The 19,653-nt window shown below is 51.4% G+C and overlaps 1 protein-coding gene across 2 annotated transcripts in view; it reads left to right on the forward strand.

Moving 5' to 3' along the window:
- Window positions 1-11,317: 11,317 nt before the first annotated feature.
- The window catches only part of rab28 (RAB28, member RAS oncogene family), a 151,434-nt gene continuing 143,098 nt past the window's right edge, over window positions 11,318-19,653 (forward strand). For both annotated transcript variants that reach the window (XM_067989605.1, XM_067989597.1), the window contains exons 1-2: window positions 11,318-11,485; window positions 13,032-13,128. In XM_067989605.1, the coding sequence (XP_067845706.1) occupies window positions 11,411-11,485; window positions 13,032-13,128 (172 nt within the window). In that variant the 5' untranslated portion in view covers window positions 11,318-11,410. The remainder of the gene's footprint in view (window positions 11,486-13,031; window positions 13,129-19,653) is intronic.

Consider the following 19,653-nt stretch of genomic DNA (forward strand, 5'->3'; position numbering starts at 1 on the left):
TTGCTCCACCATTGGCAGCCGTGCCTTCAGCTGCCTAGGCCCTTAGCTCTGTAATTCCTTCCCTTAACATCTCTGCTTCGCCTCATTTAAGCTGCTTCTTAAAACCTACATCTTTTACCAAGTTTTTGGCCACCTGTCCTAATGTCTCCTTACGTGGCTCGGTGTCAAATTTTGTTTGATAATGCCCCTGTGAAACACCTTGGGACATTTTATTACGTTGAAGGGGCTATATAAATGCAAGTTGTTGTTGTTGTCATCGTTGTTGAAAATGATGCCTGCTCATTAATATTAGGTAAAGTCGTCTTAACTCCCTCTATACCTTAACTCCCTCAACTTGCAAATGTATGTACAAGATTCCTGATCATCTGTAATTAAGCTTGTCAGTTTAATAACTTCACCCATCGGACCTTGAATGATTCTAGAAAGTTCACACAGAATTTGCCTGTGATATATGAAGCTCCTGTATCACATGCTGGAACAGTGATAGTAACTTATTAAATTTCATAAAAATAAAGGGATGTATATATAGAGCCACAATGCTCCTTTGACAGAAGTACCACCAATTAAGAAGATTTTGTTCCTTGCTTATTTTCTCCTTAATATGATCTGTTTGTTCTTTTCGGTAGGTGAAGCAACATAAAAATGTTAAAAAGTCTGAAAACAAAACTGATACACATAATCTACCTGCTCTACAAACAGTTTTAAGTGTTGTCCTGTAGTAAGCAATCAGTTTCCTGTGCTTGTTTTGGCAATGTGTTTTTTTCTGAAACGACAAATTGTATTTATACAGCACCTTTAACAAAACATCCCAATGCACTTCACAGAGGTGCAAAGAAAAATTGAAGATTAAGAGGAATAACCAAAAGTTTGGCCAAATAGATGAGTTTTAAAGATGAGGGGGATGAAGATTCAAAGGGATTTAGGGAGGGAATTCCAGAGTGTTGGGTCTAGGTAGATGAAGGCATGACCACCAGTGAGAGAGTGAAAAGGGAGGGGGGTGTACAAGAGGTTGGAATTAGAAAAACAGAGAGTTTAGGGGGATTGTAGGGCAAGAGCAGGTTCCAGAAATAGGGAGTGGCGAGGCCATGGAGGGTCTTAAGCACAAGGATAAGAATTTTAAATTTGAGACTTTGGGGGACCAAGAGCAAAAGTAGGTTAGCAAGGACAGGGATGATGGGCGAGCGAGACTTGGTGCAGGATAAGATATGGGCAACAGAGTTTTAAATTAACTGAAATTTCTGAGGAAGACGATCGACGACCAACCAGGAGAGCACTGGGTAATCAAGTCTGGAGGTGACAAAGGCATGATTGAGGGTTTCAGTGGCAGATGGGCTAAGGTAGGGATGGAGGTGCATGATGTCACGGAGAGGATATAGGGTTGGAAAATCAGCTCAGGGTCAAACAAGATGTCAAAGTTGCAAATGCTCCGGATCAGTTTGAAATAGTGCCCAAGGAGGAGGATTGAGTTGGTGAGGGTATGGTGTTTGTGCCAGCGGCCAAAGACAATTACATCGATCTCTTCATTGTTTAACTGGAAGATATTACTGCTCATCCAACCGCCGACTTCCTGCCTGAGGCCCAGCCGCTGCAAGCAAGCCCTGTGATGGCCAGTGGCGAGTGGCCAGTGCTCCCTCTGGACACAGGTGTAAGCCTCAGTAGAGCATTCAAATTGGGGTCCTATGACATTGTTATATTTGCTGCAGTACAGCACGATACCCGCTGAGTGCTGGATCTGCCCACTAGTCGTGGGCGGTACAGGCCTGAAACGGCCAATTCCAGTGCTCTTTAAAGGGGCACTCACCTGCAACTAGTCAGAACTCTAGAAATCTTTTGGGAGACAACTTAGATTGTTTTACTCTGTTGCTTTTGGCTGGAAAATCACTTAACTTTTCTTTGAAGTTGCTGCAACATCTTCAGGAAGTGCAGGGTGTAACTGGTTACTGCAGCAGATGGGTTTGAGGATTGTAGATTTGTGTATAGGCTTCAGCCTTAATGTTAAGCAGATGAAAAAGATGCCGGAGCTCAGAGCTAGGCAGCATAGTTCAGGATTAATGTGACCCAGGGGTTCACAAAATAAGAGTGGAAGAATGTGCTTTGTCTTTGAGCACTAAGTCCTTTACTTTATATCTATGAGTAACAGTGAAGTTGGAGGTAGAAAGAGACAAAGAGTGTAGAGAGGTATGATATGAGAGGCTTACAAAGAGACATAGTCAGAGAGAGAGAGATTGGGTGAGAGTGATAGACACACAAAGACAGAGAGAGATAAATTGGGTGAGAGAGATAGACACACAGAGACAGAGAGAGATAGAGAGAGAGATGGATACAGAAAGAGTGAAAGACAAACAGAATACTGAGAGAGGGAGATTGAAAGTGAAAGAATTATGGAATGGGAGAGAAGCAGAATCAGCTACAGGAAGAGGTGGGCACAACATTTAAAAAGATTGTTCATGACCAATGCCATGAGAGATCAATGTTCATTAATGGTCAAAGAGAAAAGCTTTGCTCTATTTCATCTGCAGTAGTTTGATCCAGAGGATACCTCTGTTACTGTACCTCAATGCTTCTCTTGTCAGTTAGAAGAAAGCTTGCAGACCAAACTTCCCCCAAAGGGATTACTTTCTCACACGCTACTTTCACAGCATCATTGTATCCTTCGGTGCTGTTGGCTCTCACCCATAAGTCTGGTTTCCTCTCCAGAACTTCATGAACAAATTTTATTTATTTAAAAGAAATAACATTGCCAATTTTCTCACCTCCTGAAGGCACTGAGTCTTTTCTGGGATAGAGTTCCATGAGCACCAGTTAGCCTCTGGTCCCTTGCTCAGCTGGCTATTAGACCTTGTGTGAGCCCTGACAGTGATGGTCAGTGGGTTATTTGACTTCAGAGGCACAGCAGCTGAGTCCATAAATGGTGCACTTCATGCCGAGGTCACTTAGAAGTGATCAGCATCAGGACCGGGAACCCTGGGTGATTTTCTTCTCGCCAATCCAGAGGTGCTGAGGCCAATTGTAGGGTTCCTATCAGAAGTGCTGAGGCCACTTGTAGTGTCCCTACCACCATCCAGGCTGAGATCAGCTCGCTCAGCAAAGACTGTGAACTCAATTAGGACTGTCCTGGTATGTATACTTATCAACATAATTGCCAATTGATACATTTTATGGAGACAGTCAGTCTTTCGGACATTGTCCAATTGTCTGTTTTTGTGGAAGAAAATTAGCGGGGATTTGAATATCTCCTGCTTTGCTGTAGTCACCCCATAAGCCACCAAGGCTCGGTTGTAATGGTCCCTGATTCATCCCTCACCATCGCTCCCAGGTCCAATGAGCTTTGTTCTGGGAATCAAACACTGCAGGGAATTTCGAAATCACAATAATCCTACCCACAGTATGTAGAAGAGTTTGATCCTAACGACAAGGCAGCAACAGCACCAGGAAGAGCGTCACAGTGACTGGGAAGAGGGAGGAGAAGAGCGTCACAGTGAATGGGAAGAGGGAGGAGAAGAGTGTCACAGTGAATGGGAAGAGGGAGGAGAAGAGTGTCACAGTGAATGGGAAGAGGGAGGAGAAGAGCATCACAGTGAATGGGAAGAGGGAGGAGAAGAGTGTCACAGTGAATGGGAAGAGGGAGGAGAAGAGTGTCACAGTGAATGGGAAGAGGGAGGAGAAGAGCATCACAGTGAATGGGAAGAGGGAGGAGAAGAGCATCACAGTGAATGGGAAGAGGGAGGAGAAGAGTGTCACAGTGAATGGGAAGAGGGAGGAGAAGAGCATCACAGTGAATGGGAAGAGGGAGGAGAAGAGTGTCACAGTGAATGGGAAGAGGGAGGAGAAGAGCGTCACAGTGAATGGGAAGAGGGAGGAGAAGAGCGTCACAGTGAATGGGAAGAGGGAGGAGAAGAGCGTCACAGTGAATGGGAAGAGGGAGGAGAAGAGCGTCACAGTGAATGGGAAGAGGGAGGAGAAGAGCGTCACAGTGAATGGGAAGAGGGAGGAGAAGAGTGTCACAGTGAATGGGAAGAGGGAGGAGAAGAGCGTCACAGTGAATGGGAAGAGGGAGGAGAAGTGCATCACAGTGAATGGGAAGAGGGAGGAGAAGAGTGTCACAGTGAATGGGAAGAGGCAGGAGAAGAGTGTCACAGTGAATGGGAAGAGGGAGGAGAAGAGCGTCACAGTGAATGGGAAGAGGGAGGAGAAGAGCGTCACAGTGAATGGGAAGAGGGAGGAGAAGAGCATCACAGTGAATGGGAAGAGGGAGGAGAAGAGCGTCACAGTGAATGGGAAGAGGGAGGAGAAGAGTGTCACGGTGACTGGGAAGAGGGAGGAGAAGAGTGTCACAGTGAATGGGAAGAGGGAGGAGAAGAGCATCACAGTGAATGGGAAGAGGGAGGAGAAGAGTGTCACGGTGACTGGGAAGAGGGAGAAGAAGAGCATCACAGTGAATGGGAAGAGGGAGGAGAAGAGCATCACAGTGAATGGGAAGAGGGAGGAGAAGAGCGTCACAGTGAATGGGAAGAGGGAGGAGAAGAGCATCACAGTGAATGGGAAGAGGGAGGAGAAGAGTGTCACGGTGACTGGGAAGAGGGAGGAGAAGAGCATCACAGTGAATGGGAAGAGGGAGGAGAAGAGCATCACAGTGAATGGGAAGAGGGAGGAGAAGAGCGTCACAGTGAATGGGAAGAGGGAGGAGAAGAGTGTCACGGTGACTGGGAAGAGGGAGGAGAAGAGCGTCACCGTGAATGGGAAGAGGGAGGAGAAGAGCGTCACAGTGAATGGGAAGAGGGAGGAGAAGAGCGTCACAGTGAATGGGAAGAGGGAGGAGAAGAGCGTCACAGTGAATGGGAAGAGGGAGGAGAAGAGTGTCACAGTGAATGGGAAGAGGGAGGAGAAGAGTGTCACAGTGAATGGGAAGAGGGAGGAGAAGAGTGTCACGGTGACTGGGAAGAGGGAGGAGAAGAGCATCACAGTGAATGGGAAGAGGGAGGAGAAGAGCGTCACAGTGAATGGGAAGAGGGAGGAGAAGAGTGTCACGGTGACTGGGAAGAGGGAGGAGAAGAGCGTCACCGTGAATGGGAAGAGGGAGGAGAAGAGCGTCACCGTGAATGGGAAGAGGGAGGAGAAGAGTGTCACAGTGAATGGGAAGAGGGAGGAGAAGAGTGTCACGGTGACTGGGAAGAGGGAGGAGAAGAGCGTCACGGTGAATGGGAAGAGGGAGGAGAAGAGTGTCACGGTGACTGGGAAGAGGGAGAAGAAGAGCATCACAGTGAATGGGAAGAGGGAGGAGAAGAGTGTCACGGTGACTGGGAAGAGGGAGAAGAAGAGCATCACAGTGAATGGGAAGAGGGAGGAGAAGAGCATCACAGTGAATGGGAAGAGGGAGGAGAAGAGCGTCACAGTGAATGGGAAGAGGGAGGAGAAGAGCATCACAGTGAATGGGAAGAGGGAGGAGAAGAGTGTCACGGTGACTGGGAAGAGGGAGGAGAAGAGCATCACAGTGAATGGGAAGAGGGAGGAGAAGAGCATCACAGTGAATGGGAAGAGGGAGGAGAAGAGCGTCACAGTGAATGGGAAGAGGGAGGAGAAGAGCGTCACCGTGAATGGGAAGAGGGAGGAGAAGAGCGTCACAGTGAATGGGAAGAGGGAGGAGAAGAGCGTCACCGTGAATGGGAAGAGGCAGGAGAAGAGCGTCACAGTGAATGGGAAGAGGGAGGAGAAGAGTGTCACAGTGAATGGGAAGAGGGAGGAGAAGAGTGTCACGGTGACTGGGAAGAGGGAGGAGAAGAGTGTCACGGTGACTGGGAAGAGGGAGGAGAAGAGCGTCACAGTGAATGGGAAGAGGGAGGAGAAGAGTGTCACGGTGAATGGGAAGAGGGAGGAGAAGAGCGTTACGGTGAATGGGAAGAGGGAGGAGAAGAGTGTCACGGTGAATGGGAAGAGGGAGGAGAAGAGCGTCACAGTGAATGGGAAGAGGGAGGAGAAGAGTGTCACAGTGAATGGGAAGAGGGAGGAGAAGAGCGTCACAGTGACTGGGAAGAGGGAGGAGAAGAGCATCACAGTGAATGGGAAGAGGGAGGAGAAGAGCGTCACGGTGAATGGGAAGGGGGAGAAGAGCGTCACGGTGAATGGGAAGAGGGAGGAGAAGAGTGTCACAGTGAATGGGAAGAGGGAGGAGAAGAGCGTCACAGTGAATGGGAAGAGGGAGGAGAAGAGTGTCACGGTGACTGGGAAAAGGGAGGAGAAGAGCGTCACGGTGAATGGGAAGGGGGAGAAGAAGAGTGTCACAGTGAATGGGAAGGGGGAGAAAAGCGTCACGGTGACTGGGAAGAGGGAGGAGTCACTGTGACTGGGAAGAATGTCCCACTCTGACTCATCAATGTTTATGCCCCGACCCTCAGGAGCGAGCGGATGGAGGTCTTCCAGCATCTCCTGATGCTGCTGGCGACCTCCAGGCTGGTCGTTCATGCCGGAGACTTCAACTGCATCATTGAAGCAGCTGGATGATCCAGCAGGGCTGACGGAATACTGGACACCACATCCAAACTCCTGATGGAAGCAGAGACAGACGCAAAGCTTTGCGACGTCTTCAGCAACCTTCAGCGCCGCAGAGATACACCTGATCCAGGCCAGACGGGTCCCTCCGTTCCAGGATAGACTTCCTATTTGCATCCCCAACGCTCAAGGTCAGATCCACCGACGTCCAGCCGGTGTTCTTCTCTGACCACTGCCTCATAATGGCCAACAGTCAATTGCAGGAGGACCAGGAGGCGGGCAGGGTGATATGGAAGCTGAACATGAGACTGTTGACCCCGGGGAACATCGAGGAACTAAGGAGGGATTACACAGGTTGGAGAACCGCAAAACTCCTCTTCGATTCCATGGTGCACTGGTGGGAAGCGATCAAGGCCAACATCAAGAGATTCTTCATCCTCAAAGGTATTCAGAAGGCAAGAGAAAGACAGAGGAAAGTGTCACAGCTCCAGAAAAGCATGCAGGATCTTCTCCAGCTGCAGTCGATGGGGGTCAATGTCAGGGAGGAATTCAGAGAGGTGAAGGGCCAGCTAGCCTCGCTCTTCACCTCTGAGGCCTCAAAGATCATCTTCCGGGCCAGAGTCCGCTCCGTGGAGCAGGGCGAGAAATGCTCGTGCTTCTTCTTCCAGAAGCTACACAGAGAGACCTCCGTGATCAGCAACCTGAAGGAGGAAGACGGCTCAGTGACTTCTTCACAGGCTGACATACTGAAGATCAGCAAGTCCTTTTATGCCGGGCTGTATGATGTGAAGCCCTCAGACAGCATGGCCCCCCAGTCCTTCCTGTTCTCTATCACGGAGGTCTTAGAGGAGCAGGAGCATATGGATCGGCCGCTGACTTTTCATGAGCTTTCAAAGGCCGTTTGGTCCTTCAAGAAGAGCAGAACTCCTAGGAGCGATGGCTTACCGGTTGAGTTGTACTCGGTTCTGTGGGACTGAATAGGTCCAGACCTACTGGAAGTGTACGGGGGTATACTTCTGGCAGGCAGCATGTCAGAGTCCACGAGGAAAGGCATCATCACTCTCATCTACAAGCGAAAGGGGGAGAGGGAAGAAATTCTAAGGTCATCGCCAACAGGCTCAAGTCAGCCCTGGAGGTGGTGATTGATCTGGATCAGACCTGTGCTGTACCCAGCAGGAAGATCTCTGATAGCCTTGCGCTGCTCAGGGGCACGATCGCCTGCGTGCAGGACAGAGGGGTGAACACCTGCCTCATCAGCTTGGACCAGGAGAAGGCCTTCGACAGAATATCCCACATGTACACCATGGACGTGCTCTCCAAAATGGGGTTTGGGTAGGGCATCCGCGATTGGATCCGACTGATCTACGTGGACAGCCATAGCACAGTCCTAATCAACAGGTGGGAGTCGGAGAGCTTTCCGATCAGATCTGGAGTCAGATCTGGACAGCAGGACTGTCCTCTCTCTGCGGTCTTGTTCGTGTGTTGTATTGAGCTGTTTGCCGCGTCCATCAGGAAGGACGCAGGTATCGGGTGGGGGGGGGGGGGTGATGATCCCAGGCAGCAGAGGCTCTTGGGTTAAGGCCTCGCTGTACATGGGCAACGTCACCATCTTCTGCTCCGACCAGTGGTCAGTCCACAGAGTAATGGGCATCTGCGACCAGTTCGAGCTAGCTTCGGGAGCCAGAGTGAACTGCAGTAAGAGAGAGGCCATGTTCTTTGGCAGGTGGGAGACCCGATTCCTTGTTCCCGTCACCGTCAGGTCCAACTACCTGAAGGTGTTGGGGATCTGGTTCGGGGGGCCCCAGGCCTACATTAAGAACCGGGAGGAATGGGTCACCAAGGCCAAAAAGAAGCTTGGTATTTGGAGTGGGGGAGGGGGGAAACGCTCCCTCTCCATGGCCGGCAGGAACCTGGTGATAAGGTGTGAGGTGCTCCCGGTGTTGCTCTACGTCGCCAAGGTCTGGCCCATACCCCACCGCGTGCCATCACAGTCACCCGAGTATCTTCCCCTTTGTCTGGAGGTCCAAGGTAGAACGCGTCCGCAGGGCCACCATGTACAAGTCACCAGACAAAGTGGGGAAGAGCGTCCCCAATGCTGCCCTGATTCTGATGGCCACCTTTGTGCGTGGCTGCCTCAGGATGTTTGTAGAGCCCCAGTACGCAAACACCAAGGGCTCAATTTTCAAGCTGAAGTGCGGGTGGGTTGGGGGGCGGAGGGGCTCCGAAAATCGGGGAAATCCCTAGTGGGTGAGGCCACAAGAGCAGGTCAGAGGCTGGGTATTCTGTGACGAGTGACTCACCTCCTGACTCCCCAAAGCCTTTCCACCATCTACAAGGCACAAGTCAGGAGTGTGATGGAATACTCTCCACTTGCCTGGATGAGTGCAGCTCCAACAACACTCAAGAAGCTCGACACAATCCAGGACAAAGCAGCCCGCTTGATTGGCTCCCCATCCGCCACCCTAAACATTCACTCCCTTCACCACCGGCGCACTGTGGCTGCAGTGTGCACCATCCACAGGATGCACTACAGCAACTCGCCAAGGCTTCTTCGACAGCACCTCCCAAACCCGCGACCTCTACTACCTAGAAGGACAAGAGCAGCAGGCACATGGGAACAACATCACCTGCACATTCCCCTCCAAGTCACACACCATCCCGACTTGGAAATATATTGCCATTCCTTCATCGTCGCTGGGTCAAAATCCTGGAACTCCCTTCCTAACAGCACTGTGGGAAACCCTTCACCACACTGACTGCAGCGGTTCAAGAAGGCGGCTCACCACCACCTTGTCAAGGGCAATTAGGGATGGGCAATAAATGCCGGCCTCGTCAGCGACGCCCACATCCCATGAACGAGTAAAAAAAAAAGCCAGCTCCAACCCACCGACTTCCAGGTTCCCCACAGACGTGTCTGCGTGCGCGTGCATTTCACGAATGTGGAAGTCCCACCGGCAAATATAGCAGCGGGATGATACTTGACACAGTTATTTAGATGGTTTAAGTATTTGAAGTAGTTAATTTCACGTTGATTGAGGCAGGGGACCGATTTTTATTCAGCCTCAGCGTGTTTTCCGTGCTGTGGGAAACACTCCATGTTTTAGGAGACATGTTTCAGCCAGCTGCCAGTTGGTCATTGAAATGCTTGTTTGACAGATGGGGATAAAAGGTGAGTTATTGCTGCAGGGCACTCTGGTCTTTCAGACAAACTTTTGGCTGGGAGATCTTCGTGTTTACATTGAAAACTCTTAGTTTCCATTCAGAATTGTTCTGATGACACATATTTACCAACTTTTCAGACCCCCTCAAGCTGAAACCATCAGGATGGGGGGTACCATGGCTGCATTCACCACTACATCCAAGGACGAGCGACATCACCAGCCACGCCAGGCACGGTGTGCACTTCTGCCACTTGGAGTTCCACAACACAGTGCTGTGCCACAGGCACCTGCACAAAAGCACAGAGGGCAACAAGAGAGAGAGCGATGTCGCAGGAGGCACTACTCTCGCCAGAGGGTCTACAGACCAAGGCTCAGCTTCCTGGATCTCTCTGAGGAGCAATGCATACGGAGGCTGAGAGTGAGTCCAGGTGGTCGTAGACATCTGCAGCCACCTTCATGCCGAGCTGTTCCCGGCTGGACCGAGCGGCGTGTGTGTCTGCATGAATACAAACTGTGTCTGCATGAATACAAAAAATGCACTGAATTGTTCATGAGAGACAAGGTGGATCACACAAGTTATAAATCAAGGTTCTACATCGTCAAACATTTTCTTCAGCTTTATCTTGCATTTAGCTATGTGTTAACGTTGGGCTCAATAGATTGATGTAAGGAGTCTTACAACACTAGGTTATAGTCCAACAGCTTTATTTAAAATCACAAGCTTTTGGAGGCTTCCTCCTTCATCACCTGACGAAGGAGGAAGCCTCCGAAAGCTTGTGATTTTAAATAAAGCTGTTGGACTATAACCTGGTGTTGTAAGACTCCTTACATTTGTCCACCCCAGTCCATCACCGGCATCTCCACATCATCAATAGATTGAGGCCTTCTTAACTGCCTACTTTCTTATGACTGGAGTCAGTTACAGATGTAAAATAACTTCAAGGAACTATTGAAAAATCACTTCAGATTCATTGTCATGGAGGTGGATTAATTATGTCATGAGATCACCCATCTTATGTTTCAGATGTAGAAACATAACAAACTGTATTTATGTATGGGGTATCCATTGTTACTGTTTTAGAACACACTTCTGTAATTCTATGCTGTTACCATCATATATATATATGGTGTATTAAGCTTCACAACTGTTAAGTCACACTTAATTCTAGTGACTGGCTGTGATTTTTTGCTTGTTTCACTGTTCAAATAAATCAATCAAAAATAAACTTAGATGCTTTCATTCCAATTGATTTCCAAATTACTAAAAAGTCAGTTTCCTATACTTTGGCCTTGGTAATATTGAAAATTACCAATAGAAGTGATTAGATACTGCTGTCTTAAAACAATATCTCAGTGACAGTGCATCATCAATGTCTCTGAAATGCAATATTGCAGTCCTGGCTTTATTTGTGTGAACTCTAACCCCCTCTTACCTTAGCTACCAAATTGCGTCATGATTGGAAGAACCCATCACTACTAGAGGGGAAAAACAAAGGAATAAATTTCATGGTGGATAAATAAAACAAATCAGTACAGGCGATGGTTTTATTAGAAAAGATCTATTTAGAATCTGATTCCTTTTCCGGTTTTAGCGTCTGTTTTCATTCCCTAGCTATGGCAGCGAGGTGTGGATGGGGCGAGATTCCCCCCTTGGAACAGTGCGCTGACCCGAGTGTGAAAATGGCTCCTGGTAACGGCGAGCAGGAGCTGTGAGCGGAGAGCGGCCGACAGCGACTCTCGGCCAGGCAGGATCGCGCTACAACATGTCCGACTCCGAGGACGAAACTCAAGACCGGCAGCTGAAGATCGTCATTTTAGGGGACGGCGCTTCAGGAAAGGTGAGGCGCAGCTCGCTCGGGGATCGCGGTCTGAAAATCACAACTGGGCCCCCGAGGTTTGTCCGTGTGGGATCACTCGCTCCGTTCGGGCTTCGCCAACCGACCCTCCCTGTCTCCTGTCCCCCCCCCCCCCCCGGTCTCTCTCACCCCCCCCCCCCGGTCTCTCTCACTCCCCCCCCCCCCCCCGGTCTCTCTCACTCCCCCCCCCCCCCGGTCTCTCTCACTCCCCCCCCCCCCCCCCGGTCTCTCTCACACCCCCCCCCCGGTCTCTCTCACCCCCCCCCCCCCGGTCTCTCTCACCCCCCCCCCCCCCGGTCTCTCTCACCCCCCCCCCCCCCGGTCTCTCTCACCCCCCCCCCCCCCGGTCTCTCTCACTCCCCCCCCCCCCCCCCGGTCTCTCTCACCCCCCCCCCCCCCCGGTCTCTCTCACCCCCCCCCCCCCCCCCGGTCTCTCTCACCCCCCCCCCCCCCCCCCCGGTCTCTCTCACCCCCCCCCCCCCCCCCGGTCTCTCTCACACCCCCCCCCCCCCGGTCTCTCTCACCCCCCCCCCCCCCGGTCTCTCTCACACCCCCCCCCCCCCCGGTCTCTCTCACCCCCCCCCCCCCGGTCTCTCTCACCCCCCCCCCCCCGGTCTCTCTCACCCCCCCCCCCCGGTCTCTCTCACTCCCCCCCCCCCCCCCCGGTCTCTCTCACTCCCCCCCCCCCCCCCCCCCCGGTCTCTCTCACTCCCCCCCCCCCGGTCTCTCACTCCCCCCCCCCCCCCCCCCCCGGTCTCTCTCACCCCCCCCCCCCCCGGTCTCTCTCACCCCCCCCCCCCCCCCGGTCTCTCTCACCCCCCCCCCCCCCCCCCCCCCGGTCTCTCTCACCCCCCCCCCCCCCCCCCCGGTCTCTCTCACTCCCCCCCCCCCCCCCCCCCCCCCCGGTCTCCCTCACCCCCCCCCCCCGGTCTCTCTCACTCACCCCCCCCCCCCCCCCCCCGGTCTCTCTCACTCACCCCCCCCCCCCCCCCCGCCCCGGTCTCTCTCACTCACCCCCCCCCCCCCCCGGTCACTCCCGCCCCCCGGTCTCTCTCACTCCCGCCCCCCGGTCTCTCTCACTCCCGCCCCCCGGTCTCTCTCACTCCCGCCCCCCGGTCTCTCTCACTCCCGCCCCCCGGTCTCTCTCACTCCCGCCCCCCGGTCTCTCTCACTCCCGCCCCCCGGTCTCTCTCACTCCCGCCCCCCGGTCTCTCTCACTCCCGCCCCCCGGTCTCTCTCACTCCCGCCCCCCGGTCTCTCTCACTCCCGCCCCCCGGTCTCTCTCACTCCCGCCCCCCGGTCTCTCTCACTTCCCGCCCCCCGGTCTCTCTCTATTCCCATTCCTAGTTGCCCCACTGCCACCTTCTTGAAATTGGGTGGTTAATCTAGAGATGTACAAAAGATGAAGAGCGTTTAAACTGTTTGAATGTGAATGGGTTCTACTTCAAAATTAACATCATCAATCCATTAGTGAAGATTGATGAAAATCACTGCTGATCCTGTGTCTTAACAGTGGTTTCTGTTGCAGACGTCTTTGGCAATGCGTTTTGCACAGGAAGCTTTTGGAAAACAATACAAGCAAACAATTGGGTTGGATTTTTTTCTGAAAAGAATGACTCTACCAGGTAAGAAAATTCAGCAAAGTTGCATTGTATACAAAGTGTAAAAAGTATTAATTGGAATAGATGCATTATTTATATAAGCCTTGCATTAGCGCACACGTGCTGTCAACTTATACCATTATAAATCTTCGGAGTCGTACAACACCAGGTTATAGTCCAACAGCTTTATTTGAAATCACAAGCTTTCAGAGCTTTGCTCCTTTATCAGGTAAGTGAAGGGTTCCATAAAGGCACCGCATATATAGTCAGAGAACAATGCCTGGTGATTACAGATAATCTTTCCAACTGCCCGTTATCACACCTTGGCAGAGAGATAATCACAGCAATCAAAGGAGTGGATGGTGTTCAGACAGGTTAGTCAGGGACACATTACATCCAAGAATACTGAATACACAAGGGGTCAGATAACAAAGAGTTAACAAAGAGAGAGAGAGACCCGACAAGCAGAGAGAGAAAGAGAGAATGACCAGTTGTATTAAAAACAGATAACTTTTTTTCGCTGGTGGGGTTACATGTAGCGTGACATGAACCCAAGATCCCGGTTGAGGCCGTCCTCATGGGTGCGGACTTGGCTATCAATTTCTGCTCGACGATTTTGCGTTGTCGTGTGTCTCGAAGGCCGCCTTGGAGAACGCTTACCCGAAGATCGGAGCTGAATGTCCTTGACTGCTGAAGTGTTCCCCGATTGGGAGGGAACCCTCCTGTCTGGCGATTGTTGTGCGGTGTCCGTTCATCCGTTGTCGCAGTGTCTGCATGGTCTCGCCGATGTACCATGCTCCGGGCATCCTTTCCTGCAACGTATGAGGTAGACAACGTTGGCCGAGTCACAGGAATATGAACCATGTACCTGGTGGGTGGTGTCCTCTCGTGTGATGGTGGTATCTGTGTCGATGATCTGGCATGTCTTGCAGAGGTTGCTGTGGCAGGGTTGTGTGGTGTCGTGGCCGCTGTTCTCCTGAAAGCTGGGTAATTTGCTGTGAACGATAGTCCTGTTTGAGGTTGGGTGGCTGTTTGAAGGCGAGTAGTGGAGGTGTGGGGATGGCCATAGCGAGGTGTTCGTTGTCATTGATGACATGTTGAAGGCTGCGAAGAACATGGCGTAGTTTCTCCGCTCCGGGGAAGTACTGGACGAGAAGGGTACTCTGTTGGTGTGTCCCGTGTTTGTCTTCTGAGGAGGTCTATGCGATTTTTCGCTGTGGTCCGTCGGAAACTGTCGATCGACAAGTCGAGCGTCTTATCCCGTTCTTACGAGGGCGTCTTCAGCGTCTGTAGGTGTCCATCGCGTTCCTCCTCGTCTGAGCAGATCCTGTTTATTCGCAGGGTCTGTCCATAGGGGATGGCCTCTTTGACGTGGTTAGGGTGGAAGCTGGAAAAGTGGAGCATCGTGAGGTTGTCCGTGGGCTTGCGGTAGAGTGAGGTCTGCTGAGGTGCCCGTCTTTGATGGAGATTCGTGTGTCCAAGAATGAAACCGATCTGAGGAGTAGTCCATGGTGGGATGGAACTTGTTGATGTTATCGTTTAGCCTCTTCAGTGATTCTTCGCCGTGGGTCCATAGGAGAAAATGTCGTCGATGTATCTGGTGTTATAGTGTTGTTGGAGGTTCCTGTGCAGTGAAGAAGTCCTGCTCGAACTTGTGCATGAAAATGTTGGCGTATTGGGGTGCGAATTTGGTCCCCATGTCTGTTCCGTGTGTTTGGGTGAAGAACTGGTTGTCGAAGGTGAAGACATTGTGATCAGGATGAAGCGGATGAGTTGTAGGATGGCGTCTGGAGATTGGCTGTTGGTGTTGAGTACTGAGGCTGTTGCAGCGATGCCGTCATCGTGGGGGATACTGGTGTAGAGTGCCGAGATGTCCATCCGTGGTGAGAAGTGTTCCTGGTTCAACTGGTCCGTGGCTGCTGAGTTTTGTAGGAAGTCTGTCGTGTTGCGACAGAAGCTGGGGTTCCCTGTACGATGGATTCAAGGATGCCTGGACGTACCCAGGGAGGTTCTCACATAGGTTCCGTTGCCTGATACGATAGGACGTCCGGATGTGTTGGCTTTGTGTATCTTTGGAGGCAGTAGAAGTCTCCCACGCGGGGAGTACGTGGGATGAGAGCGCGTAGGATGCTTTGAAGGTCTTGATCAGTTTGTTGAGCTGGTGGGTGTGTTCTTTGGTCGGATCTGCGGGTAACCGTCTGTAGTGTTCCTGGTTGTCCAGTTGTCGGTATGCTTCTTTGCAATAGTCCATTCTGTTCTGTATGACGATGGCTCCTCCTTTGTCCGCTGGTTTGATGACGATGTTGCGGTTGGTCTTGAGAGAGTCGATGGCGTTGCGTTGTGCTCGGGTGACACTCTGGACTGTCTTGTGAGTGCGGCTGATGAATCTGGCGTTGACGCATCTCCTGACAGCTTGAGCATACATGTCAAGCTTAGCGCAGCGTCCCTCCGGAGGAGTCCTATTTGACTCTTTCTTCTTCAGTTGCTGTACCGCGGATCCCTCTGTCTGCTGTTCCGGATCGTTGATTGTCTCATTGGGTTCGCTGCTGAAATCTTGGGATTTGTGGAAGAATTCCCGGAGCCTCATTCTCCTGATGAATTCCTCTGTGTCTGCCGCGAGACTGATGGGGTCCATTTTGGTGGTGGGGCAGAAATTGAGCCCTCGGCTGAGAATTTCGATTTCGTCTGGTTGAAGGGTATGGTCGGACAAATTGACGATAGACTTCCCTGTGGTTGCAACCGTGGTACCAGGGGAGGCTTGGTTGATGCTGGGTGGTGACGCCGGGTTTTTCAAGCTTCCTGCTCTTGGTTTTCATGTGGACAGCGTAGTTCCGTTGCCTCGTCTGTTTGGTGGTGTCTCGTAGCTGGTCTGCTGTGTCCTGAGTACAGGTTGAGAGTATGGACTCTTATCTTGGTTTCGAGGTTGTGGCGTCTGCTGTAGAGTTGGTGTACGAGATGGTTGCGGAGCATGCGAGAGGTACGACGCAGAGTCTCTCAGCGTAGTCTGAGTTTGTATGTTGACTTGAGTGGGTTCGTGATCTGTAATCCTTTCGGGGATCTTGTCTGCTTTCTTGCAGCTCTGTAGAAACTTGATGTCTGTGTCAATATGCGCGATCTTCTTGGAAGATCCTCTCCACTGTGAGCCGGCAGTTTGTGGTGTCGATATTAGCCATGATGTGGAGATGCCGGGGTGGACAAATGTACGAGTCGTACAACACCAGGTTATAGTCCAACAGCTTTATTTGAAATCACAAGCTTTCGGAGCTTTGCTCCTTCGTCAGGTGAGGAGGAACGCGATGGACACCTACAGACGCTGGAAGACGTCCTCGTAAGAACGGGATATGACGCTCGACTCGTCGATCGACAGTTCCGATGGGCCACAGCGAAAAATCGCGTAGACCTCCTCAGAAGACAAACACTGGACACAACACAAACAGAGTACCCTTCGTTGTCCAGTACTTCCCGGAGCGGAGAAACTACGCCATGTTCTTCGCAGCCTTCAACATGTCATCGATGACGACGGACACCTCGCTAAGGCCATCCCCACACCTCCACTACTCGCCTTCAAACAGCCACCCAACCTCACAGACCATTGTTCGCAGCAAATTACCCAGCTTTCAGGAGAATAGTGTCCATGGCACCACACAACCCTGCACGGCAACCTCTGCAAGACATGCCAGATCATCGACACAGATACCACCATCACACGAGAGGACACCACCCACCAAGTACATGGTTCATACTCCTGTGACTCGGCCAACGTTGTCTACCTCATACGTTGCAGGAAAGGATGCCCCGGAGCATGGTACATCGGCGAGACCATGCAGACACTGCGACAACGGATGAACGGACACCGCACAACAATCGCCAGACAGGAGGGTTCCCTTCCAGTCGGGGAACACTTCAGCAGTCTAGGACATTCAGCCTCCGATCTTCGGGTAAGCGTTCTCCAAGGCAGCCTTCGAGACACACGACAACGCAAAATCGTCGAGCAGAAATTGATAGCCAAGTCCGCACCCATGAGGACGGCCTCAACCGGGATCTTGGGTTCATGTCACGCTACATGTAACCCCACCAGCGAAAAAAAGTTATCTTTTTAATACAACTGGTCATTCTCTGTTTCTGTCTCTCTCTCTGTCTTTGTTATCTGACCCCTTGTGTATTCAGTATTCTTGGATGTAATGTGTCCCTGACTAACGTGTCTGAACACCATCCACTCCTTTGATTGCTGTGATTATCTCTCTGCCGAGGTGTGATAACGGGCAGTAGGAAAGATTATCTGTAATCATCAGGCATTGTTCTCTGACTATATATGCGATGCCTTTATGGAACCCTTCACTTACCTGATAAAGGAGCAAAGCTCCGAAAGCTTGTGATTTCAAATAAAGCTGTTGGACTATAACCTGGTGTTGTACGACTCCGTACATTTGTCCACCCAGTCCCTCACCGGCATCTCCACATCATTATAAATCTCCACATGTATAATGGAAAATGCTTAGTAATCTTATCATGTTGTAATTGCACCCTCCCCACAGTTATGCCTCACTTTTGCATTTCCCAGCTTCTTAGTCTGTACTGCAGTGAAACATCTATGCTCCAATGAATTTTGCTTCTCTGCTTCCTAAATTACTGTACATTTTGCTTTTTATCTTAAGAATCAAAATACTATATAAAAATAAGAATTGAATGTGTAACTTTAAAATGGGGTCTAATTTGTGTCTGTACAGCTTTGTCCAATTATCATCCACCCTCTAACTGCTTAACCTGAAGACACACTTAACGTTGCTGCCACAATAAATATAATTAACTTTTGATGTGCTTTGTTTTTAAATAATTGATTAGATTCATTGTAAGCAGAGCTTAACATTAACTTTGCTCAAAATTGTACATATAATACCTGTCCCACTTACCTGAGTAAGAATGAACAGACACAATTATCTCATCTTTCCATGTGTGCAAAGTTAGAACTGTAGGTAGCAATGATCTCAAGTGATGCTGTGTATGTGTATAATTGGGCACGGTCCTAATTTTCATATTCTTAAGAATGATATACGGATGCCTTGACAGGCAGGTATCTGGTACTGTAGTGCTAAATTTTTAAAAACATTTTTCTTTGCGGTGACAATACAATATCTATTGCAGGGTACAAGTAATTTTGCCTTTCACAGTTGTGAAGTGCAATTTATCTTGGTTGCTTTATTGATCAACTGTAGCTCAGTGGCAGCACTCTCGTCTCTTAGTCAGAAGGTTGTGGGTTCAGGTCCCACTCCAGAGGCTTGAGCACAAAATCTAGGCCGACAGTTCCGTGCAGTACTGAGGGAGGCTGCACTGTCAGAGGTGCCCGTCTTCCGGATGAGATGTTAAGCCAAGGCCTGTCTGCGCTCTCGGGTGGATGTTAAAATATCCAGGGCACTATTTGAAGAAGAGCGGGGAGTTCTCCCTGGTGTTTGGGCCAATATTTACCCCTCAACCAACATTACTGAAAAAACAGATTATTTGTTCATTATCTCATTGCTGTTTGTGGGAGTTTGCTGTGCAAAAATTGGCTGCTAGTTTTCTACATTACAATGGTTACAACATTTCAAAAGTACTTAATTGGATGTAAAGCGGGTGGGACAACCTGAGGTATTGAAAGGTGCTATATTAATGCAAGTCTTCCCTTTTTTCTTTTCTTTCTTCCTATCCTCTTCTTTCTATCCTCCTTTCCTTTCTATCTTCTCTTTCTACCTTTTTTGCTGGCACTCTTGTCTCTCGCTGGCGCCCTCTCTCTCTGTCTCTCGCTGGCGCCCTCTCTCTCTGTCTCTCGCTGCCGCCCTCCCTCTCTGTCTCTCGCTGCGCCCTCCCTCTCTGTCTCTCGCTGGCGCCCTCCCTCTCTGTCTCTCCGCTGGCGCCCTCCCTCTCTGTCTCTCGCTGGCGCCCTCCCTCTCTGTCTCTCGCTGGCGCCCTCCCTCTCTGTCTCTCGCTGGCGCCCTCCCTCTCTGTCTCTCGCTGGCGCCCTCCCTCTCTGGTCTCTCGCTGGCGCCCTCCCTCTCTGTCTCTCGCTGGCGCCCTCCCTCTCTGTCTCTCGCTGGCGCCCTCCCTCTCTGTCTCTCGCTGCGCCTCCCTCTCTGTCTCTCGCTGGCGCCCTCCCTCTCTGTCTCTCGCTGGCGCCCTCCCTCTCTGTCTCTCGCTGGCGCCTCCCTCCCTCTGCCCCTCCTCCCCTGTCTCTCGCTGGCGCCCTCCCTCCCTCTCTGTCTCTCGCTGGCGCCCTCCCTCCCTCTCTGTCTCTCGCTGGCGCCCTCCTCCCTCTCTGTCTCTCGCTGGCGCCCTCCTCCCTCTCTGTCTCTCGTGGCGCCCTCCTCCCTCTCTGTCTCTCGCTGGCGCCCTCCCTCCCTCTCTGTCTCGCGCTGGCGCCCTCCCTCCCTCTCTGTCTCTCGCTGGCGCCCTCCCTCCCTCTCTGTCTCCTCGCTGGCGCCCTCCCTCCCTCTCTGTCTCTCGCTGGCGCCTCCCTCCCTCTCTGTCTCTCGCTGGCGCCCTCCCTCCCTCTCTGTCTCTCGCTGGCGCCCGCCC

Source organism: Heptranchias perlo, chromosome 1 (assembly GCF_035084215.1).
Source record: "Heptranchias perlo isolate sHepPer1 chromosome 1, sHepPer1.hap1, whole genome shotgun sequence".
NCBI classification, from domain to species: Eukaryota; Metazoa; Chordata; class Chondrichthyes; order Hexanchiformes; family Hexanchidae; genus Heptranchias; species Heptranchias perlo.